The 27,931-nt window shown below is 41.0% G+C and overlaps 1 protein-coding gene across 2 annotated transcripts in view; it reads right to left on the bottom strand.

The window, feature by feature from the left end:
* Positions 1–27,931, bottom strand: part of ERCC5 (ERCC excision repair 5, endonuclease) — a 141,425-nt gene that overhangs the window by 54,099 nt on the left and 59,395 nt on the right. For both annotated transcript variants that reach the window (XM_030201331.1, XM_030201332.1), the window contains 2 exons: positions 10,334–10,541; positions 8,617–9,747 (listed from right to left, as the gene is read on the bottom strand). In XM_030201331.1, the coding sequence (XP_030057191.1) occupies positions 8,617–9,747; positions 10,334–10,541 (1,339 nt within the window). The remainder of the gene's footprint in view (positions 1–8,616; positions 9,748–10,333; positions 10,542–27,931) is intronic.

Raw genomic sequence — 27,931 nt, 5'->3', positions numbered from 1 at the left:
TTACTAAGCTACGGTAAAAATATATCTTCGCATGGTCTTTTCTGCACACTAAGACCATTTTTACCGTGGCTGTAAAAGGCCCGATTTACTTTTTTTTGCATTAATGGTCATGTGCTAAATATTATCATTAGTGTGCGCCCATTTAAAAAAATTAGTGCGAAAGCATTTACTGCCACCTATTTTGTAGGCGGTAAGGGCTCCTGTGTTATCTGTGCGCTAACCAGTTAGAATGCGGTAATGTAGATGAGCTAACTGGTCAGCGCAAAATACCAGCTCTCCACCCCTAACAAGCAACCTCATGCAAACTGCAAAGTTACTGCAAGATGCTTGAGCATGTCTTGTGGTAATCCATCATTTTCTGCATTAGGTGCAAGTTAGCGCCTAGAATAGCTTATTAAAGGATCCTTAATGACTTTGAATACATTTGTGCTATCTCTAAATTCTATCATCACACTTGTCCCTTTTTTTTTTTTTTTTTTTAAACCATTTATGAAAATGCCTGAACAGATCTTGGGGGCACTTACCCACTGACCTTTTTTCATTTGGATAACTGACCTAGTCCTATGCTCTGTTTGCTGTCCTTGAACTGGATATCAGTCTATTACAACATCCTGCTTTACATCCCATGAATTTAAACAAGTCAATATTCTAAAACGCACTCTTCTGGATAACATCACCTGCTATTCTGGTAAGTGCTGATGATAAAAAGCTGTCCTAAATTATCTGGCTGGTAGACTGAATAGTGCCACTATCCAGATAAGAAATGAAGCAGACCGCCTTAACTAGATATTCAGTACACACTATTTGGACAATGGCTAGCAGTGAATATCCAGATATATTTTTACTATTGTAGCCAGCGTTTAAAAAAAAAAAAACACTGACTCAGCAGTTGCATACTGACCCATTACCGTATTTTTCGGACTATAAGACGCACCGGACCATAAGACGCACCTAGGTTTTAGAGGAGGGAAATAGGAAAAATTTTTTTTTCCTTTTTCCCTCCTCTAAAACCTAGGTGCTCCGGTGCGTCTTGTCCGAGTTTTGGATCGCCGTCCCGTACTTACACAATGCCATGTTCCGTGGTGGTCTAGTGACGTCGGGGCAGGAAAGAGCCCCCTCTTTCCTGCCCATCGCGCTGCTCTCCGTGCTCCTCAGAAAGCAGTGAGGAGCACGGAGAGCAGCGCGATGGGCAGGAAAGAGGGGGCTCTTTCCTGCCCCGACGTCACTAGACCACCACGGAACATGGCATCGCGTAAGTACGGGACGGCGATCCAAAAACGCTACCTTCGGACTATAAGACGCACCCCCCATTTTCCTCCCAAATTTTGGGGGAAAAAAGTGCGTCTTATAGTCCGAAAAATACGGTAATTTTTTGATTAGTCTTTTATGAGGCAGCAAAACATGGCGCAGACCAGTAGGAGTAGAAGTAGACGATTTATTAAAACACCTTCCTGTCGTGGCCACGTTTCGCCCATAAAGGCTGCATCAGGGGTACAGCTGTAGTCTAATCACATACAAATAAATATTAAATCATATCAAAAATAATTTCAGCATACAAATAAAATTAAATAAAACATAAAACACAAATAATGTAACAGTGCAGTAATAAAATGTAAAATAAATAAAACAACCACAACTATGTGGCATGCAAAAGAACAAGTCACATGAATAGGTGTAATGATAGTGTATAAATTGACTATAATTACAACAAAGCAAGCTAGTGTAAAGTGCATGCATCATTGCATGAATACAGACAGCATGAATCATATACGGTTCTCAGGCTTATCTTTATAGAAAAGCAAAAGTGGCACCAAAAAGGACACATACCTAAAGAGGAACTAGAACAAACTTTAACCTAATAGTAAAATTGGATCCAAAACAGCCTAAAAATAAAAAGTTTATAAGAACTCTAAAAATACTAACAGTTTGTTGACTCACAAAAACAGCACTCTCTCTTCAGAGCAGCAGCACGTGTACTCCACAGGCAGAAATGAAGACTCTGCCATGCTGTGGAATAATACTAGTTTATATGTCTCCTGCTGAGGTGAAAGGTCACAATGCAAAGATTCTTAAAAACTTACAAACCAAGAATAATCTATTACAAAGATATGGATTCTCAGAAAAATGTAAGACGTTCTACTTAAAAAGCACTTATGTTTAAATATATTTATTCATTTCAAATATTTATAACATACATATTTGAAACAAGAAAAGGTACCTTCATCAGTAATATTTTAGTAGCAAATATAAAGAAACAAGTACTTGACTGAGTACACTCAAGTCCACGCTTTGTGGATCCAAGATTAACAAAATTGGAGAATTAACTCAGGTAAATACAAAAGGAAATTAAACCGGTCTATTGTCTGTGTCTATAATCCTATTCAGAGCTAACCTTTAAGGAGTTCTGGCTGTAATGAATTCAGAAAGTTGGACTGATTCAAAAAACACATATTTAACCGCTTGATGGTATACAATACACTTACAAGGATATCGTAAGAAAAAAGTTGCCCCCAACTTGAGCACCCCTGGTTTTAATAAAAGAAATTGCCTACGTTTTTTTTGGGTGTCTTTAGAAACATCTGGAAATATACAGACTTTGAATCCCTGAAATTCTCTCTCTCTTCTTTGAAAATTTTTTTTCATAATTAACATTTTATCCATAGACAATGCCAGAGTTATTAATAAAGTTGCTGATGTTGTCAAATCTATAGTCGGAGTCTCTAAAAGTGCTGAGACATCCAATGGTTGTTCCGTTTGTTGTTGATCTGAATCATTAACTTCCTTTCTGGGCAAGTAGTAAATTTGAGTCAAAGGTGGTAAGGTATCATCCGTAAATCCCAAGATTTCCTTCAAGTATCTATTAAACATTTCTCTTGGTGAAACAGTAATCGCCCTCGGAAAATGTAAAAGTCTCAAATTATTTGATTTTTGTACATTCTCCAAATTTTCCATTTTTCTTTTCAAAATAGAAATATCCTTTATTGTCATAATCTGTAGTTCTTGTACTTGCCCTACCTGAGTTGACAAAGTTTTCACTTTTTCAAAGGATTCTTTCTTATCAGACTCCACAAGTTCAGCAGCTTGTTCCAAGTGTTTAACACGGGATTCTAAGTCTTGAATTTGAGGGCATAAAACCTTCCCCAAATTAGCAATCAAAGCCCACAAACTTTCCAGGGTTATCTCTGTTGGTTTGGCTTCTAAAAAGGATAAGGAAACCATACCTTGTTTCTGTGTACCTGCAGTAAACAACTCTTTCCCTGCTGAATTCACTATCTCAGTCATCGTCCCTCCAGCAGCTTGGCTTATTTCCTCCAGGGGAACTCGAGGGTTAACTCCCTCAAGTCTACTTCTCTCCAGTGGGTTTTCCCCAGCTCCCGACGTTCCTTCAGCAGCACCCGATTTTGGCAGCTTCAGAGACGACGCCATAACTGGAGAGGAAACACTCTGGGGCTGCGGGGGAGGAGCTCGTTGATCGGGGCTTAAGGTCACATCTAGCAGGGGCAGCGTTTCTGGCTCTCCACTTGCCGTCCTCGCCGCCAATCCGCCGCTCACCGATCCTCCAGGCACATCACGTCCCCTCAAAAAGGAATCTATAGGTCCCACTAACGTAGAGGTAAGTCGGCTTGGGGGAGCCGCTCCAGCTGATTTCCCTCGTCGTTTGGGCATTGCAGGAATTATCCAAACGTGGAGACGTGCAACCGGTTCAAGCGGCCATCTTGGATCCCTACCAAGTGGTGGAAGGTTAAAAACCTTAAAAAGCATTTATATGAAAAAAATGTCAATGAAAAAGATCTAAAATATCAAATTGCATCTATCTTTTTAGAAACTCAAAACCGCTGATACAACTGGATACAGCTAGGTCTGCTGACCCGAAATCACTATTTTCTGTCAAAAAGTGCTGGAAAAAATGACTAAAAGCTTTAAAAACATTTTAAAATCTTATGTGTTCCAGCAGCCATCTTGGATGTGTTCCAATAACGCAAATGGCGTCACTGGAACCAGGAAGTGCTGTATACCATAAAAAATGTCATAATGACGATGTGGAAGCCCAGGAATCGCTCAAAAAGGGTTAGAAACGCCAGAAATCTGAATAAAAATGATGACGAATGACCACACAAATAAATGCATTAATAAATACAAACACTCTGCACTAAAATTATAAACAACAGCCTCATTTATTTTATTACTAAAACATCAATTAATAGGGATAGAAAGAATGATAAAAAGATTATGGTACAAAAATGTATAAAACTACAGAAATTGCATAAAATAATTAAATGTGTGGTCACTACCAGTGTCCTATTTGGTGACTACAAAAATACAGAAAGATTTGATTCAAGCCTTTTGGTGTAACAGTATCATATTTATATCTGAACCTTTGTTCTGCCTGCAGTAGCAGTCTATCAATGTCTCTACATCTCCAGTGTGGATTTATCTATATAAATAATTCTCACCTCCAACGTTCTGAACCTCACTGTGTGGCAGGGAAACACTGAAGCCCTGTAGTCTTCTAGGCTGTCATCACCACTCACTCTCACTCATAGACCCACCCTCAGCCACGCCCCATCCACACATAATTCACAACCCCAACATTCTAAATGTAAATTTGTAGTTGCAAGATCCCATGAGTGTCTGCCCCGCCCTCGCGTCACAACGTGATGACGTGGAGGGCGGGGCTATGACACTCAGCCAATCGGCAGTTCCACCGCCCTCCGACGCTCCCCCCCCGACGCACAGCCAGAAACAGCGACCTACGCAGGGCCTACACCCCCCCCTCCTACGCACAGCGATAAACACCACTACGCAGGGGGAGGAGTGCCGTCCGAACACCTGATCCGCCGGGACCCCGAAGCTGCCGCCCTCCACAAAAAAACTACCCACCTGCACCCTCCCGACGCTGCCCTCCAAACACCTCACGACACTGCCGCAGGAAAACCTTGCTAGCGCCCGTTTCATTGCTCACAGAAACGGGCCTTTTTTACTAGTTTTATATAATACAATTAACCTTAAATCATCACATCTTTCTGAATTCTTCATTATTATGAGATTACCCACAGTGTAATCTCACAGCACTTCCTGGTTCCAATGATGTCACTTGTATCACTGGAATGCATACAAGATGGCCACTGGAATGCATAAGGTTTTAAAACCTTTTTAGCATTTTTTAGGCATTTTTTCCAGCTTTGACAAAAATAGCAATTTTTCACATTTCTTCTGAGAATCTATTTCTTTGTGATATTGGTTTGTAAGTGGTCCTTTTATAAAGCTGCGGCAAAAGGAGGCATGTGCTGGTGTTGGCGCGTGTTTTTGACATGCACCAAGGCCCTCTTTAACCACAGCAGATAAAAGACAGGTTTCCCTTTTCTTAAAGAAATGGTTGTGCGGCAAGTACTTGCCGTACAGCCATTTCGGGAGGGAGCACTTACTGCCATCCATTGAAGTGGCGATAAGGGCTCCCATGCTAACCAGGCAGTGATTACCACCGGGTACAAACCGGCGTTACAAAAATGCAAACATTTTTGCAGCACCAGAAATGGCGCTCACTGGGGGAGGGAACTACCGCCAGGCTGCTGCTGTAGAACGACGGTACTTCCCTTTAAGCAAGCGGTAAACCCGCGTTGGGCTTACTGCCACTTCGTAAAAGGGTCCCTAAGTTTATAAGGATCTTTGCATTGTGACTTTGCACCTCAGCAGGAAACATATAAGTTACTACTATTCCACAGCATGGCAGATTTTTCATTTCTGCCTGTGGAGTAGAAGTGCTGCTGCTCTGAAGAGAGTATGCTGTATTCATGAGCCAACAAACTGTTAGGGTCCTGTTTACTAAGCCGCACTGTAGGCACGCTACCTTTTTAGAACGTACAAATGATAGAGACACCCATTATATATCTATGGATGTCTCTAGCATTAGCGTGTGCTAATTTTTAGCACACGCTAAAAGGTTTGCGTACCTACAGTGTGGCTTAGTAAACAGGGCCCTTAGTATTTTTTACTCGCTTTTAACCTAATTATGTCTCCTAAAGTTAAAGAGTTCTTTTAAACTTTTTATTTTTAGGCTGTTTTGGAAAGGATTTTTCTATTAGGAGAAAGTTTATTCTAGTTCCCCTTTAGGTACGTGCCCTTTTTTGTGCCACTTTTTGCTTGTCTATAAAGATAAGCCTGAGAACCGTATATGATTCACTCTGTCTGTATTCATGCTTGTACTTCACACTATCTTGCTTTGTTGTAATTATAGTCAATATATGCATCAGTATACCTATTGATGTGGCTTGTTCTTTTGCATGCCACACAGTTGTGGTTGTTTTATCTATTTTACACTTTATGACTGCACTTGTATTTTATGTTTTATTTAATTTTATCTGTATATTATATTGGAATTATTTTTGATATTATTTAATATTTATGTGTATCTTTTAAATTAATTTATATGTCTGCACTACAGCTGTACTCCCGATGCAGCCTTTTTGGGCAAAATGTAACCACATTTGGTAAGTGGTTTAATAAACTCTTTACTTTAACATCTGCAGGTGTGCTCCATGTTTTGCCGTTTTGCTTGTCTGCAGATTATCACCTCCCAGCATTTGTTTGGCGGCACTAACAAAATATGTATACCCATAACGTGCACAGATTTGAAGGGGACGTGTTCTGCATATGGTTTGTTCAGTATACACATATATTTCCTAACTGAATCCACCATGTGTAAGTGGTAGCACTTACATGTACAGACTACAAAATCCACCAATTAAAATGTTGCGTGCTGCCACTTATATTAATAATAATAATAATAATAATAAAAAGGTCTTTGTAAATGAATTTTTTTTTACCTTCTCCATATAATTTTATCAGTACATGGGGCAGTGTTCATTCTTTTTCTTTTGCTAAAATCTAATGTATGCTATTTTATATTTTATTCCAAAATTCAGTTTTTTGTATTATTATTTTGCCTAACTGAATAGAAACAGGCAACCCAACTACTTTAAGTCTCCACATAAGCCTTTGTTGATCTTCACGATCATGGAGTATTTTATGAATCTAATTTTCCTCTTTCTCATTTCACAGTTTTAAACTAGTTACCTTCCCTACAACAAAAAGAAAGGTACACAATGTTTTAAATATTTACATTATTTTCCCTTTAATTTGCAATTTAAATAGATCAACATAGGTGGATAGAGTGTCTTCTGTTTTTCATGCCAAATAATATGTCAATAAAATAAGGAGAATCAATTTGTTTACTATAAATGATGGTGTAGTGCACAGAGACACCAATACAACATTCTTTTGGCTGTTTAAGGCACAGTCACACAAAATATAAATGTATAAGGGCCACAAAGAAAGCAGTGTCCCACAAACCCACCCCCCTTTCAAAGGCATCTCCCATGTCTTAACTGGAGATCTTCCTGGTGTCTAGTGGGGGCAGAAGCAATCCCCAGTTGTCCCCTCTCTTCTGGCACAAGGTTCAAAATGGCATTGGTCACACCTAGCAGGAGTCTCGTGATACTACCACTTGGGATCAAGCTCCCATCTCAATGTTCTATTTTAAATGGGCCTTCACATCTGTCTTTTCTGAAATAATTTGCTCCTTCTTACAAACACTTTTGTCTAAGTTCCGTCCTCGAGGGCACAAACATTGTATTCAAGTCTCTCATATGCATATTCATTAGGGATACCCTGAAAAGCTAGCCTGCTTGCAGCCTTTGAGGACTAGGCTTGGACAAGGCTGATTTTAAGGCCTGATAACCGACATAAAACTTCCAATGCCTTAATCAGCATTTGTAATGTTTCGGAAAATCCAATGATATATCAGTTAATTTAATTTACCTTTTGCTTTATATATCTATATTGGGTTTTTTTTTTAGCATTTCTTATACCACTTATGATATAATCTCCACTGATAACTATAATCTATGATTCTTATTTCTATACAGATTATTATATAATAGTGTCTGAATAACTATCTGGGACCCAATGATTATATATATAATCTACAACAAAAAGGCAAGTTTTCAAAATTAATATTTATTGATATGGCTGTGCTTTGGGCGAATGAATGGGTTTTCCACTGTATTTTTAATTCATCTTTGCTTGTTGCTATTACACACATTTGAAACATTCTTTGGTGTGATTTTCACACACAAACTTTTATCTATTGGAGTATTTTACTCCTTATGCAGGAATTTAGCTAAAACATGGCCTTTGCCAAGTTGTTTTTAATCTTGAATGAATGATTTCCATTTATACATTTGTTTGGCTTAGTGTTTCAGTTTTCCACTTTGCAGTCCTTTTCTATGTCATCCCTTTATATTTTTTGTTGCTGTTTTGATTGAAACTTACTCTTCCTCCATTTTATCATGATTTTTATGCATACTTAAAGATCAAACATTATGTGAGCCATAAAGAGGTAAAGGAACACATTAACAAGCCATTGATCCCAACAGAAAAAATATGTGCCTTAATGAGAAGGGTAGCAAATGGTTCATGCCCAATTCATACAATCAATGAAACAATCTATTGTCTCTTGTAAGTAATATAAAAAAGAGAATGGAACTGGCATATGAACTAAAGAATGCAGACAACTGTAGGAAATATACTACTACTACTACTACTTATCATACATACCATCTGAATCACTACTGGACTCATCCTTCACTGCTATTTTACTGACTTCTGGTCCTTCTGGAAACAGATGATATGGCTTTAATGGCTCTCTTCTGGTCTGTTGATTTGCTTTCGGCACACACTTAGATTCTCCATTTCTGGTATACATATTAGTTTCTATGCAAGTGCTGCCCAAAGGAGGAGTATATGTGAGGGAAGCTACTGGTTTGCTCACGTTGCTTGCATCTGTTAGGGCTTCACTAATAATGTTATCTGATAAACTGCTCCCATCATTGCCTGAATGGTAGCATTGTGTACTGTCCACATCTCCTCTTCCTATTGCTGGTGAATTTGTACCTTGTGTTCTATATTCTTCACTGGGGACAATAATCTTTTCTAATGCAGCGTCTTTTGAACATTCTTCAACAATTTGTGTAAAATGTCTATCTGACGAAAGAAGACAGGGCTGGGGTTCTTGTCCACATTTGATTTCCTGAGTCTCTTCATCCTCATCTGAGCTGTTAACAAGAAGCATTGCCTTCCTTGAACTATCTGCTTCTGCTCCTTCACTAATAACTACTGTTTTAATGTTACAGCTATCATTTTCATTATTCTCATTCAAGGGTTGTTGAATGTCTTGCAGAATCTGGGGTGACACATGACCATGAACTTCATCAGACAGAGGGTAGGGACTGTCCACATTTACAGAGTGTGTCATTTTTTTCCCCTCTGCCTCCTCTTCGGAGCTGTTCCCCAGCAAAGCTTCCTGAATAGCAAGCACAGTTCTGGGAGAAGGAGGGGCTGAGTCCACTTTGCTGCCTCTCTCAATTGAAGGTAGCTTTCCATCCACATTAGTTTTGCTGAGATTTTCAGTACATTTGGAATCCCCAAGCAATCTGGAAGGAGGAGATATAGATGGCATTTCCTCTGCATCTTCTTCGGAGCTGTTCCCCAGCAAAGCTTCCTGGATAGCAAACACAGTTCTGGGAGAAGGAGGGGCTGTGTCCACTTTGCTGTCTCTCTCAACTGAAGGTAGATTTCCATCCACATTACTTTTGCTCAGATTTTCAGTACATTTGGAATCCCCAAGCAGTCTGGAAGGAGGAGATACAGATGACATTTCCTCTGCATCAGCCTTCTTTGTTTTAACTCCTTCACAAACAAAAACAAAATGTTAAAACAGCTTTAAAATTTCCATGTATTATCTTATTATGTAACATCTTTCGTGGTTTTTTAAAAATTGCAATCGGAAAACATTAATCAGCAGTTAGGAGCTCTTTTTTGGATTAATTATCCATGCAAGTGTGTTGTCAAGCTTAATTCTGTTTAAAAAAATATCTTTTTTTTTTAAAATCCAGACCACTTGAATTCCTTTTTGGAATCTAAATCACCAGCTATGGTCACTCATCCTTCACTAGCATTCAACTCCATGAAAAAATATATGATGTTACATATCCTTTTCCTAGTACCTTGTCCTCTCTCTAGCACTGTGGAGTGGAATGGCAGATTTATAAGCACAAGTTAGTACTTACCGCCACTTAGTAAAAGGTCCCTATTTTACCCAAACTCTATGAACTCAACAATAAGAATGAAAGAAACACAAAATATGAAGCAAAAAACCCCAACAACCCTCCCACTAAGTAAGCTCTCTTGAATGGCAACCTAATACCCTCATGGTACTGTCTATATAGCATTGTTAAAGATTAAGAAAATGCTGAGGAAATAGCACTTAGAATACCTTTTATTAGAATATAATGGGAGGCCTCTTCAGAGACAAGCCTCCTGGTTTCCACATCTTTCAGGAAGCAACCTTTGTGCTTGTACTGTGTTTGCACCTCTTCAGAGTACTGCTCATTCATCTCTCTCTGTACATTTTGTATGTGCATATTAAGGCTGTTTTTCTTTAGCAGGCCTTTCAACTGGTATTGTGAGAAATCATTAGACTCCTGAAAAAAACCCAGTTAAATATTAAAATTACACTTACTGAAATAAGAGGGTATATTGAATTTAAAAAAAGGCCCTACCATGCTTTATTTTTTTGGATCTTGATAGTTGTTGAAAAATGAATACTGAAACCTACTCACTGCCAGAATGAGCAGTTAAAACCCAGGTCAGCACATCATTTTGTGATACAATGAGTTTTTATAGGATGCAGATACACATATAAAAACATTAACTATATTATAGATAGGAAGCACAGTGGGTCTGCACAAGGACACTGCAATGCCACTATACACTGAGTAAAACAGTATCAAAACTATTTTTGCTGATGCAAGCTTCCTTACATTTACACTGAGGATGTCTCTCCAGGGGCTTCTGGACAGCCATTTTAGTTGGTGATTTGATCATTAGGTATATAGGAGCTGGGTAGCTGGTGGACTTGAGGATCGCTTCGTCACTTGCCTGTCAGGTGCGAAGGTGGCAGACCTCATGCATTGCCTAGCTAAGATTCTAAATAGTACTGAGGAGGAGCCGGCTATCTTGCTACATGTGGGTACCAACAACATAGGAAAATGTGGGAGAAAGGTTCTGGAAGCCAAATTTAGGCTCTTAGGTAGAAAGTTGAAATCCAAATCCTGCAGGATAGCATTTTTAGAAATGCTCCCTGTTCCATGCGCAGGACCCAAGAGGCAGTTAAGATCTCTGGAGTTTCACTGCATGATGGAGACAATGATATAGGGATGAGGGATTTAGATTTGTTAGGAACTAGGCAACATTTTGGGATGAGGCAGCCTATTCTGAAAGGATGGACTCCACCTTAACCAGCAAGCCATTCTCTGTCTCACTGAATCTTGGCTAACAGACACTGATCTCTCTCACTTGACGCAGGCAACCCCACCTGGATATCAGACCATACATCGAGCTAGGCCCCTCTAGAAGGGGCAATGGATAGCAGTCATCTATTCTTCTATAATTTCCATTTATCCCAGGACCACCCCATCGATCATTCCACTCTAGATGCTCCAATTTCAACTTACATCCTCCCCCATTCCACTTGATTTCCTTCTCCTTTTCTTGCCACCCCCACTCTCAGCTGCTTCATTTCTAATTCTTCAAAATACCTTTACCAAATATTGTCTGTTTGCTACTTCTCCAATTCTCCTAGGGAATCTGAATATCCATATTGATAACTCACTTGCCCCTTCCTCACTGGATTTTATCAATCTTCTATAGGATCTCTCTCTTCAACAACATGTTCAATGCCCTACTCATCAGGCTGGACATACCTTGGATATTATTCTTTCTTCTGTACCTAACACTATACATATACAAACTTCCTGTCCTCTCTCTCTTTCATGGACAGACCACTATCTTATCACCTTCAACATTTCTCATCAACAAACCAACCTTCCCCTACCTCCTACCTTAACTTACTATCGTGATCCCAAGAACCTCACCAAGGATTCTTCTGCTGGAGAATAAGCTCTGAGCCCTACTAAGTTTTAATCTCTATCCCTAGAAGACCAAGCCAATCTCTGGAACTCTGAAACACCACATATCCTTATGGTGTCTGAGTTTTGTATTTGAATGGGTCTGCAGTGGGGCTAACTGATTATAAGTTCTAGACATCAGTCAGCCCCACTGCAGACCCACTCAAATACAAAACCCAAACACCATAAGGATACCTGGTTTAGCTCTGACCTACACTTACTGAAACGTCACCTCAGACATACACAACATCTCTGACATAGGCAAAATACTTCTCCACTCTTAAATAAATATAAAATCTCAAGCTAGACACTATAAAATTGATATTCAAAATGCAAAAAAGAATCATTATTTTACCACAATAGCAAAGGCCCCCCCAAATTTGCAAGATATACCAGCTCTTGAAACACACTATCACCAGCCACACAGCCATCCCATGATCAGGTGCCCTCAGCAGAAGAATTAGTTAGATTCTTTGAAAAGGTGGTTACCTCAATTCGATCAAATTTCCCAACCAAGGTACTGCAACTAGGATCAACTATAGTTGGACTCCTTTCTGAGTAGTCAGATGGGAACATTCAATATTCCCACAATCTCGACTGTTTTGGAAGCTTTGAAAACAGTCAAAGCCACAACAGACCCACAAGATCCCATTCCATCCTACTTCATAGGCCAGTTTCAAAAAACTCTCATCTATTACTTACATCTCACGATATATCTAAGACTAGAATGAGGAATGGTTCCAGCATAATGGAAACTTGCATATATTCATCCCAATGTGAAAGACCTAAACTTGTTTTATCCCTTGCCTCCAACTACATTTCTAAAGTCAATGAAAGCATTGTACTAAACCAGCTGAGGACTACTTAGGCAAAACTAATACCTTACACCCCAACCAAACAGGCTTTCGAAAATCGCATAGAACTGAAACAGCCCTATTTGGAATTACCAAGCGCTAGATCAGGATTGGACTCCTCTACTAATATCCTTAGTCCTCTCTGCGGCTTTTAATCTAGTGGATCATAACCTTCTTATGGACAGGTTGCATGATACAGGCCTCAGGAACACAGCCTTTGACTGGTTTCAATCATAACTCTCAGATAGGACTCATGTTTGTCAGCTGGCTGCCCTCCACGTCTTGTTCTTACTCCCTCCCATGTGAAATTCCTCAGGGATCAATCTTGGCCCCTACCCTCTTTAACATATTTCTATCCCCACTTCTAACCTTTATTCAATCACTAGGTATGACACCTTTCATCTATGCAGATGACATCCAAATTTTAGCCAGCATAAACTGTACTGTTAAAGAGGAGATCCATAACCTGAATCATAGCCTTGACTGAAGGCTACAACTTAACAAACTCAAACTCAACCCTGAGAAAACTCTTCAATAGTCATTGGGGAGGTCCTATTCCCATAATATCAGTCACTCTGTCAGGGTCAACCATAAATGGTGAAAGTCCTGGGAGTCACACTCAATGAAGCCATGACCTTCAGACCCCAGATCGCAAACATCACTAAAGACTGCTTCTATAAACTCAAACAGATCTATTTGATCTGCCATCTGCTGGACCAAACTGTTCTCCATGTTCTCGTTCATTACTTCGTAATTACCCATATGGATTACTGCCTTAATTCATGGAATTAGACAAGAAGATATTCGATGTCTATAGCTTGTTCAAAATACAGCCATCAAGTTTATAACTGACTCCAAAAGATTTGACCACTTCCCTCCTTAAGACTGAACACTGGTTACCTTTAAAGTTCTCATGCTCGTATATAAGGTTTACTCTTTTAATAATCCCCTGTATCTCATCTTTTAATTCCATACTCCCCAACCAGACTACTCAGCTCAAAATGAGTAAATCTGAATATTGTTCCCTCCCTTTACACCATTTGCTATGACTTTAATCGCTCTTATATATTTAGTGTAATTGGGCTTACTCTGTGGAATGCCTTACTATTAGTACTTCACGTTGAAAGCTTATTTGCTAAATTCATATTAGCTCTTACAAACTTCCTATTTACTGATGCATATGATCCATAATATGTTGCTGCCCTACCTACTGGGTGCTGGGTCCAGAGGGTCAATGCTCTAGCCATAAGTACATAAGTACATAAGTAGTGCCATACTGGGAAAGACCAAAGGTCCATCTAGCCCAGCATCCTGTCACCGACAGTGGCCAATCCAGGTCAAGGGCACCTGGCACGCTCCCCAAACGTAAAAACATTCCAGACAAGTTATACCTAAAAATGCGGAATTTTTCCAAGTCCATTTAATAGCGGTCTATGGACTTGTCCTTTAGGAATCTATCTAACCCCTTTTTAAACTCCGTCAAGCTAACCGCCCGTACCACGTTCTCCGGCAACGAATTCCAGAGTCTAATTACACGTTGGGTGAAGAAAAATTTTCTCCGATTCGTTTTAAATTTACCACACTGTAGCTTCAACTCATGCCCTCTAGTCCTAGTATTTTTGGATAGCGTGAACAGTCGCTTCACATCCACCCGATCCATTCCACTCATTATTTTATACACTTCTATCATATCTCCCCTCAGCCGTCTCTTCTCCAAGCTGAAAAGCCCTAGCCTTCTCAGCCTCTCTTCATAGGAAAGTCGTCCCATCCCCACTATCATTTTCGTCGCCCTTCGCTGTACCTTTTCCAATTCTACTATATCTTTTTTGAGATACGGAGACCAGTACTGAACACAATACTCCAGGTGCGGTCGCACCATGGAGCGATACAACGGCATTATAACATCCGCACACCTGGACTCCATACCCTTCCTAATAACACCCAACATTCTATTCGCTTTCCTAGCCGCAGCAGCACACTGAGCAGAAGGTTTCAGCGTATCATCGACGACGACACCCAGATCCCTTTCTTGATCCGTAACTCCTAACGCGGAACCTTGCAAGACGTAGCTATAATTCGGGTTCCTCTTACCCACATGCATCACTTTGCACTTGTCAACATTGAACTTCATCTGCCACTTGCACGCCCATTCTCCCAGTCTCGCAAGGTCCTCCTGTAATCGTTCACATTCCTCCTGCGACTTGACGACCCTGAATAATTTTGTGTCATCGGCGAATTTAATTACCTCACTAGTTATTCCCATCTCTAGGTCATTTATAAATACATTAAAAAGCAACGGACCCAGCACAGACCCCTGCGGGACCCCACTAACTACCCTCCTCCACTGAGAATACTGGCCACGCAATCCTACTCTCTGCTTCCTATCTTTCAACCAGTTCTTAATCCATAATAATACCCTACCTCCGATTCCATGACTCTGCAATTTCTTCAGGAGTCTTTCGTGCGGCACTTTGTCAAACGCCTTCTGAAAATCCAGATATACAGAGCCCTGAGCTCTTCCCTGTTTCCTCTCTTCTTTCAAGATTTGTAATTCCTTCCTTTCTTTCTTTAAAATTATGTACGATTGTAAACCGCTCTGAAAGTTGTCTTAAGGGTGTTATATCAAACCCCATTAAACTTGAAACTTAATTGTTGGCACTAACATTTAAAATGGAGATAGAGCAGCTTTTAAACTATAATGGGGCAGAAGCTGACAGTCGTTAAGGAACACTTAGTTTGGGGTGAGGTATCCTTGAAGGAAACTATCAAAACAGAACATTTGGAGAATCCTGATAGAGAGGTTTCAAAAAAGATGAAAGAAAGTCAGGAAACCTTAAGAAGAGAGAAGAGCAGAGTAAAGTTTACAAATTATTCCTGTCAACTTCAAAGCAGTTTGTAGACAGAGGGAGAAAAAACAACAACAATTTTAAGTGTCTGTATAGAAATGCTAGAAACCTAAAAATCAAGATGGGAAAATTAGAGTATATAGCACTAAATGAAGAGGTAGATATAATAGGCATGTCAGAGACCTGGTGGAAGGAGGACAACCAATGGTTAAAAGATAGAAAACAGAGAGTATGGTTAAATGGTCAGTATTCTCAATGGAGAAAAGTAAATAGTGGAGATCCCCAGGGGTCTGTGCTGGGACCACTGCTTTTTAGCATATTTATAAATTATCTACAGATGACAATATCTAGGGAGGTAATTAAATTTGCTGTTGACACAAAGAGGCATATTTTCAAAGCACTTTGGGAGGCTAAGTTCCATAGGTTTCTATGGAACTTTGGGAGGCTAAGTGCTTTGAAAATGAGCCTGAAAGTTATTTAAAGTTGTTAAATCGCAAGAGGATTGTGACAAACTGGAGGAGGACCTTACAAAACTGGGAGACTGGGCATCCAAATCGCAGATGATGTTTAATGTGAGCAAGTACAAAGTGATGCATGTGGGAAAGGAACCCAAACTACAGTTACAGGATACAAGGTTCCACATTAGGAATCACAGACCAGGAAAAGGATCTAGGTGTCATCGAGGATGATACATTGAAACCCTCTGCTCAGTGTGCAGCGGCGGCTAAGAAAGCAAATAGAATGTTAGGAATTATTAGGACAGGAATGGAAAACAAAAATGAGAATGTTTTGCCTTTGTATCACTCCATGGTGCAACCACACTTCTAATACTGTGTACAATTCTGGTCACTGCATCTCAAAAAAAGATATAGCAGAGAAGGGCAACAAAAATCATAAAGGGGATGAGACACCTTCCCTTTGAGGAAAGGCTAAAGCAGCAATGAAGCAGTAGGTTTAAAACAAATCTGAGAAAGTATTTCTTCACTCAATGTGTAATTAAACTCTGGAGTTTGTTACCAGAGAAAGTGGTAAAAGAAGTTAGCTTAGCAGAGTTTAAAAAGGTTTGGATAAATTCAGAAAAGAAATGTCCATAAGCTATTATTAAGATGGACTTGGGAAAATCCACTGCTTATTTCTAGCATATGCAGCATAAAATCAGTTTTACTGCTATGGGATCTTTCCAGGTACTGATGACTGATTGGCCACTGTTGGGAACAGGATACTGGGTTTGATGAACCTTCGGTTTGTCCCAGCATGGCAACATGTATATTCTTATGTGTTACCAGGTTCAAATTATATTGCAATTATAGGGTGGATTAAATTGGAGAGGGGGGAGTGAGGTTTGGGTTATATATTAAAGAGGGAACTGAATCAAACTAAAAATTCTGCAGGAAACAGATAGTAATGTGGAATCATTATGGATAGAAATTCCATGTATGCTAGTAGGGCTATACTACTGTCCACCGGGCCACAACAAATAGACAGATTAAGAAACGTTAAGAGAAATTAGGGAAGCTAAGAAATTTGGCAACAGTATAATAATGGGTGTTTTTTTTGGATGCTGAAGTGGTTTTTAATACTTCATTTTACTAGTATGCATCCAATACATTCAAGATCAAGCATTCCATTTCTGCAATTTCAATATTATCATAGAATGTGCTCTGCTACAGAAGATTTTAAAGATTAAGCATCTGCTCTACATGAGAAGTTTATAGTGAGGGGTTACCCTACTCGCTCAATGACAAAACCAGCAACGAGGACATTATTTAGTCACAGAGAACATTTACTGTTAGATAGAAGTATAAACTCTAATAAGAATAAACTAAGTTGTGAGGAAATATAATGTAGTGTGCCTGGTGAAAAAATATTTAGGTCTTATCAATGTACTTATGTTTTATAGAATTTGGACATTGTGTCTCATCCTTTCCTATCCAAGATACTTGAATGTGCTGTTCACCGCCGTTGCCTTGACTTTCTTTCATCTCAAGCTATTCTTGATCCACTTCGATCTGGCTTTCGCCCCCTTCATTCAACTGAAACAGCGCTTGCTGAAGTCTCCAATGATCTGTTCCTGGCCAGATCCAAAGGTCTCTATTCTATACTCATCCTTCTCGATCTATCTGCTGCTTTTGACACTGTTGATCACAGCCTACTTGTTATGATTGGGGTCTGAACCCCTCTCAAACTTACCTCTTTCCTGGGGGTCAGCTTCTTAGCTGGCTTCTGTTTCTTTGTCTGTCCTTTCTGAGCTGGCTCTGTCTCTCTGTGCTGGCAGCTTCCAGCAGCATGGCTCTAATTGTTTCACTATACTGCACCTGTGTGTGTGTTGCCTGAGTTGCTCTACCTCTCTTTGGGTGTACTGGCTTCAAGTGCTTCACGGTTTTGCATTGGTGTGGGTTGGGCCTCTCTGGGTCAGTGTGCTGTTGCCTGGGGCTAGGGAGTGTGACATCATCAGGGTGGGCCTTGATAAGGAAGTGGTGTTGTTTCCTTCAGGGCCTTTGCAACAGTGGTGTTTGCTTTAGGTAGGGTGGTGCAGTGTGCACTTCTGACTTTGTGTCTAGTTTCCCTGCTTGCTTTTGCTAAGGGCCAGGTTAGTGTTAGTGCAGTGTGCACTGGTGTTTGTGTGTTTAGCTTTCCTGCTTTTCCCTCTTGGTTTTGGAAGCATTGCTATGTGTAGGGCTTTGGAAGCTCTGTTGCTGATAGAAGTACTTCAGGGTTTGGTGTTGTTAGGAACACTGCAGAGTTTGCTGTTAGAAATACTTCTGGTGTTTGTGCTATTAGGAGCATTGAAGTCTTTGCTGTTGGTGTTTGGTGATTTAGAATCACTTTTGGCTTATGTGTTAGCTTCCCTGCTTTTTCCTTGTGGCTCCCCTGTCTTCCCTTTTAGTGCTAGGAGCTCTTCTGGTTGCTTGCCAGAGTAGTGCTTAGGAAGCACCTTGTTAGTTGTATCTAGCTTGCTAGAGCAGTGCTTAGGTAGCTGGTTAGTTTTGTGTTTAGCTTATTAGTGTAAAGCTCTGCTTGTAGCTTGGTGCTTAGTAGCACCTGTGTTAGCTTTGTATTTAGTTCCCTGCTCTGTTAGTTTAGGGCTTAGGAAGTCCCTTTCTTGAGCAGGGCTTAGGAGCTCCTGTTTAGTATAGGGCTTAGGAAGTCCTTTTGTCAGTTTACTGTTAGGAACACTCTTGCTGGTTTAGGGATTGGGAGCACGTAGATCAGTTTAGGTTTAGGAGCACTTCTGTTTCCAGTCCTGGTCCCTATGTCATCCGGTATCCAGTAAGTCCTGTCGGCTACTCGAACCTAGGAGCTCAACTCCTGGGGGGCTTAGTAGCTAAGTGCAGGTGAAGCTGTGTGGACCAGTCCGGTGTGCTCCAGTCCGGTGTTCCAGTCCTGTGTCCTCCAGTCCGGGGAATTCCAATCGAGTGTTCCAGTCCGGGGGATTGCAGTCCAGTGTTCCAGTTCTGTGTCCTCCAGTCCGGGGGATTCCAGTCCATGTGTTCCGGTTCGCTGGGCAGTGCCTGCAGTCCCTGCCGGTGTGCTTACCCAGTGTTGGTTGGTGGGTTTTGCCTGCTGCTGTCGCTCCTCGTCAGCAGCCCAAGGGCTCACGTTTGCTCCAGAGCCCAGCCCCGCGGGCTCTGAACCTGAGAACCTGACGCTACTCCTTGATACGCTGTCCTCACTTGGATTTCAGGGCTCTGTTCTTTCCTGGTTTTCTTCTTATCTCTCCCAGCGTACTTTTAGTGTATACTCTAGTGGATCCTCTTCTACTTCTATCCCACTGTCAGTTGGTGTACCTCAGGGATCTGTCCTGGGACCTCTTCTTTTCTCCATCTATACTTCTTCCCTTGGTACTCTGATCTCATCCCATGGTTTTCAATATCATCTTTACGCTGATGACTTCCAGATCTACCTCTCCACACCAGAAATCTCAGCGGAAATCCAGGCCAAAGTATCAGCCTGCCTGTCTGACATTGCTGCCTGGATGTCTCAGCGCCATCTGAAACTAAACATGACCAAGACTGAGCTTCTTATCTTTCCCCCTAAACCAACCTCTCCTCCTCCCCCATTCTCTATTTCTGTGGATAACACTCCCATCCTTCCTGTCTCATCAGCTCGTAACCTTGGGGTCATCTTCAACTCCTCCCTCTCCTTCTCTGCACATATTCAACAGACTGCTAAAACCTGTCGTTTCTTTCTCTATAATATCAGCAAAATTCGCCCTTTCCTTTCTGAGCACACTACCAGAACCCTCATCCACACTCTTATCACCTCTCGCTTAGACTATTGCAACTTGCTTCTTACAGGTCTCCCACTTACCCATCTCTCTCCTCTTCAATCTGTTCAAAATTCTGCTGCACGCCTAATATTCCGCCAGTGTCGTTATGCTCATATTAGCCCTCTCCTCAAGTCACTTCACTGGCTTCCTATCCGTTTCCGCATACAGTTCAAACTCCTCTTATTGACCTATAAGTGCATTCACTCTGCAGCTCCTCAGTACCTCTCCACTCTCATCTCTCCCTATATTCCTCCCCAGGAACTCTGTTCACTGGGTAAATCTCTCTTATCTGCACCCTTCTCCTCCACTGCTAACTCCAGACTCCGTTCCTTTTATCTTGCTGCACCTTATGCCTGGAATAGACTTCCTGAGCCGGTCTGTCAAGCTCCATCTCTGGCCGTCTTCAAATCTAAGCTAAAAGTCCACCTTTTTGATGCTGCTTTTAACTCCTAACTCTTGTTCACTTGTTCAGAACCCTTATTTTATCATCCTGACTTTAATATTCCCTTATCTCTTGTTTGTCCTGTTTGTCTGTCCTAATTAGATTGTAAGCTCTGTTGAGCAGGGACTGTCTCTTCATGTTCAAGTGTACAGCGCTGCGTATGTCTAGTAGCACTATAGAAATGATAAGTAGTAGTAGTAGTAGCAGCATATGAGAACTCCAATTTAAACGACCAATTATGTCCAGTGGAGGTGCGGAAACAGGAGGGATTGGGCAGGAAGGTTCTTGGATTTCATACCAAATGAGGCCATTGTCCTGTGTGCGACAAGATGATGGAAATGTCCCAATTTGTTGATATTAAAACTGGAAGAACTCTCTAAGACTGTTGACATCCTGTGAATCTTCTAATGTCATCTATCTACAATAATGGAAATGGTTAAAGATTAAAATTATCGAACACACAGAAAAACACGGTTTGATGTGACAGAGTTGACATAGATTCAACCACAGGAAATCTTGCTTCATCAATCTGCTTCTTTTCTTTAAAGGCATGAATAAACATGGATAAAGATGAACTGGTTGATGTAGTGTATTTAGATTTTCGGAAAGTTTTTGACAAAGTCCATCATTAAAGGCTCCTAAGAAAATGTAGAAGCAATGGGATAAGAGGCAATGTTCTGATTGTGGATTGGGAACTGACCAATAGATAGAAACAGAGGGCACGGTTAAATGTCCATTTCACTCAATGGAGGAAGGTGAATAGAGGAGTGCCCCAGGGATCTGTACTGGGACTGGTGCTACTTAACATATTTATAAATGATCTGGAAATGTGAATGAATGAGGTGATTAAATATACAGATGACACAAAAGTATTCAGTTTTTAAAATGCATACGCACTGTGAGAAACTGCAGGAAGACTTTAGGAAATTGGAAGACTGAGCATACAAATGGTAGAAGAAATTTAATGTGGACAAATGCAAAGTGATGCACATTATGAAGAATAATTCAAATCATAGTTACTTGATGTTAGAGCCCCCTTTAGGAGTCACCACCAAATAAAAAGTTCTAGATGTCATTGTGGACAATACGTTGAAATTTTCTGCTCAGTGTGCAGCAGTTACCAAAAAAAACAAACAATGATAGGAATTATTAGGAAAGGGCCATAAATGGTTAACCAAAAATACCTCACTGTCTATAACTGTAATTCAACACTGTAACCTCCTAGAAACTATTTTTGCAAACCACCATTAACAGTCTATTGGAAGCCTCGTTGAACAAAAACTTGTTTTTGGATAATTGTGGGATATAAGAATGAATGAATGAATTAAATAATTAAGACGAAGAAATGTTATAATGCCTCTGTGTTGCTGCAGGGTGTGATCTCAGCTTGAGTATTGAGTGCAATTCTGGTTACCACATCTCAAAAAAGATATAGTGGAATTAGAAAAGGTTCATAGAAGAATGACCAAAATGATTAAGGGGATGGAACTCCTCTCATATGAGGAAAGGCTTAAGAGGTTAGGGCTCTTCAACTTGGAGAAGAGACAGCTGAGGGGGGATACGACAGAGGTCTACAAAATCCTGAATGGAGTAGAACATGTAAATGTACATTGATTGTTTACTCTTTCAAAAAGTACAAAGATTAGGTGACACCCCATGAAGTTACACATTTAAAATGAATAGGAGAAAATATTTTTTCGGTCAATGAATAGTTAAGTTCTGGAGCTTGTTGCCAGAGGATGTGGTAACAGTAGTTAGTGTATCTAGGTTTTAAAAAGGTTTGGACAAGTTCCTGAAAGAAAAGTCCATAATCTGCTACTAAGAAAGACACGGGGAAAGCAACTACTTATCCCTGGGATTGGTAGCATGGAATCTTGTTATTCTTTGGGATTCTGCTAGGTACATGTGACCTGGATTGGCCACTGATGGAAGCAGGATACGGCTAGATGGACCATCGGTCTGACCCAGTATAGTTATTATTTTCTTATGACCTTTATCTGTTGTCATCAAATTCCAAGAGTACCACTGGATTTCCAAAACCAGGGTAAAAAGGTAGAGAGATCTCAAATGTTCATGAACATTGTTGGTATAAAAGATATATTACATCTTATTTAAAAACACAAAACTGCTTTAGAGATTTCACTGATCCAGAAAATGAGGGAGAAATATATGCCAAGAGTGTAAAGTACTAAATATAGTGCTGTACAAATCGCACAACCAAACAACATTCACTGTGGTTCCAGGATATGATCCAAGTTCCATGCACCTTGCTGTACTACATCCACCTGAAGCTAATACAGGCACATATGCAGGCACCAGAAAAGAATGTTATTCCAGGATATGAACCAGGTTCCATGCACCTTGCTGTACTACATCCACCTGAAGCTGAGGCAGGCACATATATGAATGCACCAGAAAAGAATGTTAACCCTCTTGTCATTTAACAAACCAAGAATCACAGACAAAATGACTTATCATGTAATGGTTAATGTTATCCTTTTAGGAATACATAATGCTATGTTTTACTGCTACATGCCCCGAATAGCTAAGTTAGTTACCTGTAGTAGGTGTTCTCCGAAGACAGCAGGCATATATTCTCACATACGGGTAACATCATCTGACGGAGCCGGGTGCGGACACTGCCAAGTGCACTGTCACTTTAAAATCTTTGAGGTAGTGCCCCCACCAGGAATTCCTGCCCGGCACATGAGCGAGGGACCAGCAGTACAATATTAAAGCTAAGAAGACAACTCAAAGGGGAGGCAGGAGAGATGTGAGAATATATGTCTGCTGTTCTCAGAGAACACCTGCTACAGGTAAGTAGCTTAGCTTTCTCTGAGGACAAGCAGACATAATATTCTCACATATGGGATTCACTACCTACCAGGCTCACAATAAACATCAATTCTGTAACTAAGGAAATAGTGAGCCTGGTGGAAATAATGGGCTGGAAGGCGGAGTTGGATATTTTAATCATTAAAAGATTCTGCAGGACTGCTTGTCCAAACCGGCTATCCTGCCTGGAATGTTTGCGAGTAGTGAAGATGTGGACAGAAGACCACATAGCCACCTTGCAAATATCGTGAATAGAGGCAAAGTGGAAATAGGTTACTGAGGATGCTGTGGTTCTGACATTGTGATCGTTGACCCGGCCATTAACGGTCAGCCCAGACTGATTATACATTTAGGAGATACAGTCAGCCAGCCAGCCAGCCAAGTAGAGATTCTACAGCTGGTGATAGAAATTCCAAGTTTATTTTAATTTTGATATACCGCCAATTGTAATGACTCCCTGAGTGGTTTACAAATCATAATAAAACAACCAATAAGAAAAGAACACCATAATTAATAAGAACAGAAATTAAAACATAAAAACACAGCACCCTCAATCAAGAATTAATAGAGCATCTCTTCCAACATTTAATTTTCAACCTATTAAGAGTCAAAAAATACAAAAAAAGGGGAAGGACTTCCTATGAGATTTTGTTCGTTCTAGATATTATGCTAGAGCACACTAGAAGAGTGTGACACAGGGAAGATGACAGGTAGTACGATGGACTGGTTGAGATGGAATTCCAAAACCACCTTAGGGATGAATTTTGGGTGGGTTCAGAGTACAACCCTATCATGGTAGAACCTTGTGTAAGGTGAGTTTGCCATGAGGGCATGAAATTCACTGACTTTTCTGGCAGAAGTAAGAGCTATTAAGAATACTACTTTATACATGAGGAACTTTAAAGAACAAGAACGAAGAAGTTCAAATGGAGGTTTCATGAGAGCAGTTATGATGGGCATTGAGATCCCACACCACCGAAGGTGGTTTGAGAAGAGGTTTGGTAATGAAATAAATCTTTAATGAATCTAACTATTAAGGGATTTTTTTTTTGTTACATTTGTACCCCGCGCTTTCCCACTCATGGCAGGCTCAATGCGGCGGGCAATGGAGGGTTAAGTGACTTGCCCAGAGTCACAAGGAGCTGCCTGTGCCGGGAATCGAACTCAGTTCCTCAGTTCCCCAGGACCAAAGTCCACCACCTTAACCACTAGGCTACTCCTCCTCCTGATGAACTGAAACCGGCTTATTATCGACTTCTGAATGAAAAGCACTGATGGCACTCAAATGTACTCTGACTGAATTAGTTTTGAGTCCAGAATCCAAGAGATAGGGGAGGTACAGAGCACACAGTAGGGTCAAGTGACCTAGCTGAACACCAGATAGAGAATCTTTTCCACTTTAAATGGTAACATTTTCTTGTGGAAGGTTTTCTAGAGGCAAGGAGTATCTTAGAGACTGTGTGAGGAAGGTTCAAAGAATGCAAATCTATGTTGTCAGGTACCAAGATGAGAGGGCCTGGATGAAGGAGGGATCCTCATTCTGTGCTACTAGGGTTGGGAAAGGATCTAACCTGAATGGGTCCTTGGACAACTCTAGCAGAAGAGGGATTGGCCAAGGCCAGTAGGGAGCAATTAGAATCATGGTCCCTTGGTCTCGGCACAGTTTGAGAAGCGTTTTCCGTATGATAGGCAGTGGAGGAAATGTGCACAGAAGATCCATTCCCTAGTGGAGCAGGAAGACATCTGGGGCTATACGCTTTGGAGCAGAGTCTGGAACAGATGTGGGGAAGCTTGTTGTTATGAGGAGAAGCGAAGAGGTCTATTGTTGGGGTCCCCCAGTGCTGGAATATTCAACGAACGACTGAGCTGCAGAGGGACCATTCGTGAGGTTGAAGGACCCTGCTCAGTTTGTCTTCTACAGAATTCTGTTTGCTGGCAAGGTAAACAGCTCTTATAGAGATGTTTCAAGAAGCCACTTGTCCAGATTTGGATTGCTTTTCGACAGAGTAAGAAAGATCTGGTTCCTTCTCTGTTTGTTCAGGTAATACATCGCTACTTGGTTGTCCGTGCGAACTAATATTACCTGATTGAGAATACGGTCCTGGAGGTTTTTGAGAGCGTTCCAAACAGCTCACAATTCCAGGAGGTGGATGGTTGTGGGGGTCTTTATTGCCAATACAGAGCATAGCCATGCTGAATGGTGTAGCACCCATCGGTCAGAGGTTATGAGAGGCCACCTCTATTTGAAGAGAATGAGCCTCCCTCTGACAGGTAGGTTGCTTGGCACAGACAACTGTACGGTGGCAATGCCCTCTAAGAAAAGTCAAAATTAGGCTGTTGTTTAGACTGAAGGTATCTGGGATTTTTGACCTTGCTGCTGTCTTGGGACATAAGTGTTGGGGGCATAGTCCTTTGAGGTGGAGGAGTACTACTACACTACTATAAATCACTTTTATAGCGCTATCAGTCGTACGAGTAGGTGTGTAACGACGCTTAGGTATGTAGTAGTGGGACCGTCAATATCCTCCTGGAAATCTTCTAGCAGAAGTAGTAGTAGTAGAAGTTTGCAGACTAGACAGAGTCTTTATTTATATGTTTTTTAATTAGGTCAGCCACCAAACAAATTTTCTCCATGACAGGGTACATCTGCTCCTGGACAGCAGATTCAAGGTTGGAGACTCTGAATCAGGATAATTAGCGCATTGCTACTGACAAGGCAGAGATGCGTGACGAGGCATTGAAGGCCTGCCTCGCAAGATATTTATAACAGTCCAGTAGCTTTCAGTGTAGTTTATAATAGAGAGTTTATAATAGGTGGTTTATAATAGAGAGTTTATAATAGAGAGGTGTGGTAGCCGTGTTAGTCCACTCTTGAAGGTTATCAATAGAAATCAATTATGGAATTCCTCTTCTTTCTCAGAGGGAAGGAATTCTGCAAAGGATAGGGCATTTTGTATTAGAAATTTTAAGTAAATTGTGGAATAAAGTTGATAATCCAATAAGCGATTGGTTAGCATTGAGGCTTGAAAAGATTTTCTGCTAAGCCTAATGTTCTCACCTCTCTGCCTGGAGGAGCAGAAGCATGAGATCTTTCACTGTGAGTGTGCTTTAAAGCAGATTCCACCACTAGGGAATGGTGTGGTAGCTGTGTTCTTTCAAACCCTGTACATTTTTGTATTCTATACACTGTGTCAATTTTCTTTGGGCAATCTTATCTGTTTGAGGAGTCTCCTAGTTTTCTAGTAAAATACTCTACAATAGAATGGAGGGGAACCTCTGTTTCCAGTTTAAAAAGTTTAAATTGAGCCATCTCAAGGACAAAGCCTGGAAAAGATATACTTTCTGGAGGAGACTTAAGTCTCTGACATGGCAGAGAAAGATCAGAAAGAATGCCAAGGAACTCCTCACCTGAAAGGTCCTGTGGGTCTTGATCTGTCTCTCAGGAGAGGTCCGAGTCTGACTTTTCAAAATACTGTTCATGGGAAGCATGTGGAAGAGAGTGATGACTAGAGCTGCGTTGAGGCATATGAGCTTCTGAAGTTGCCGAAAGCTCAGCTGCCGATGAATGCATCAGTCGGGTGCGAGCTGATTCTGACGGTCGACATTAAGCCATTGTGCAGAACCTCTCTCGTGACTGTCTCTCTGATGAATCAATGGGCTGGCCTGAGGATGGTGCAAGCACCCTGTAAGCCCGTAGAGACTGCATATGAAGTAGCCCTGAGAGCTCCTCTTTGAGCATAGCCTGGATTTTCTCATGTAGAATAGGTGTTGGTACCAGCTAACAAAGCAATGTGGATGCAGCCTGTGTAGGCGTAGGAGATCTGAAAGACCTGAAAGGCTCTCGATGAGAGTTAAGCTGGAGAGAAGAGATGTCATTGTGGCATGGACGCTTCCCACTCATCAAGGATGTTGATGCAGGCGAGGTATGGGCCAAGTGCCTGGAGGGAGAACGATGGTGATGCTTCTTAGGCTTCTTGCGCTGTAGGTCTGTAGAGATGTCCCTGGTATGTCAACTATTGTGTAGGTGTGGCCAATCATCAGAAGTCTAACTAGGTCAGGTACCATCTTTTTAGAGCAAGACTGTCATGGCTGCCTGAAGTTTCCTGTATTTCTGACAGTTCAAGAACACTGGCATTCCAGAGTACATCTGCACTTCATCTTTGGGGCTGAAGTTGATAACATGATAGATTTATACCAACACAAGCATGAGATAAAATTTATAGACCCTTGGTCAACGCCAGAACTCGTAGGGATTGTGTCTGAATCAACTACAAACATCATTGCTATCAAGGCCTGCATTTCGTCTGCTGGACAGGAGGAATACATGATCTGATTAGGCCAAAACAGTCATCTGAGGACAGTGGACAGAAGAGGTCTGGTACCGGACTCTTGGAAGTCAGAGGAAAAGAGTTTTGGCGCTGAACCAGAGCAGAGTTTCTCTGATCACTCTGGAGAGAAACTGCCTTATTGTGCCTAAGATCTGAGCCTCCCTGTACAATCACACTTACAGGGAAGAACAAATATCATTACGGCTGCTATCCTTGTGCTACCAACTATCTATCTGTGTTGGCTGAGGGCTGTACTGCCATTTCTCTCTACTGTAAGCTCACTGTGTGGAGCTTAAGGAAGAAATCCTACTTTTCATCCAGATATCGGCT

The sequence above is a fragment of the Microcaecilia unicolor genome, chromosome 4 (genome assembly GCF_901765095.1).
Source record: "Microcaecilia unicolor chromosome 4, aMicUni1.1, whole genome shotgun sequence".
Lineage (NCBI taxonomy): Eukaryota > Metazoa > Chordata > Amphibia > Gymnophiona > Siphonopidae > Microcaecilia > Microcaecilia unicolor.
Note: the sequence above shows the minus strand (reverse complement) of the source record. Positions and strands in the feature narration are given on the sequence as shown.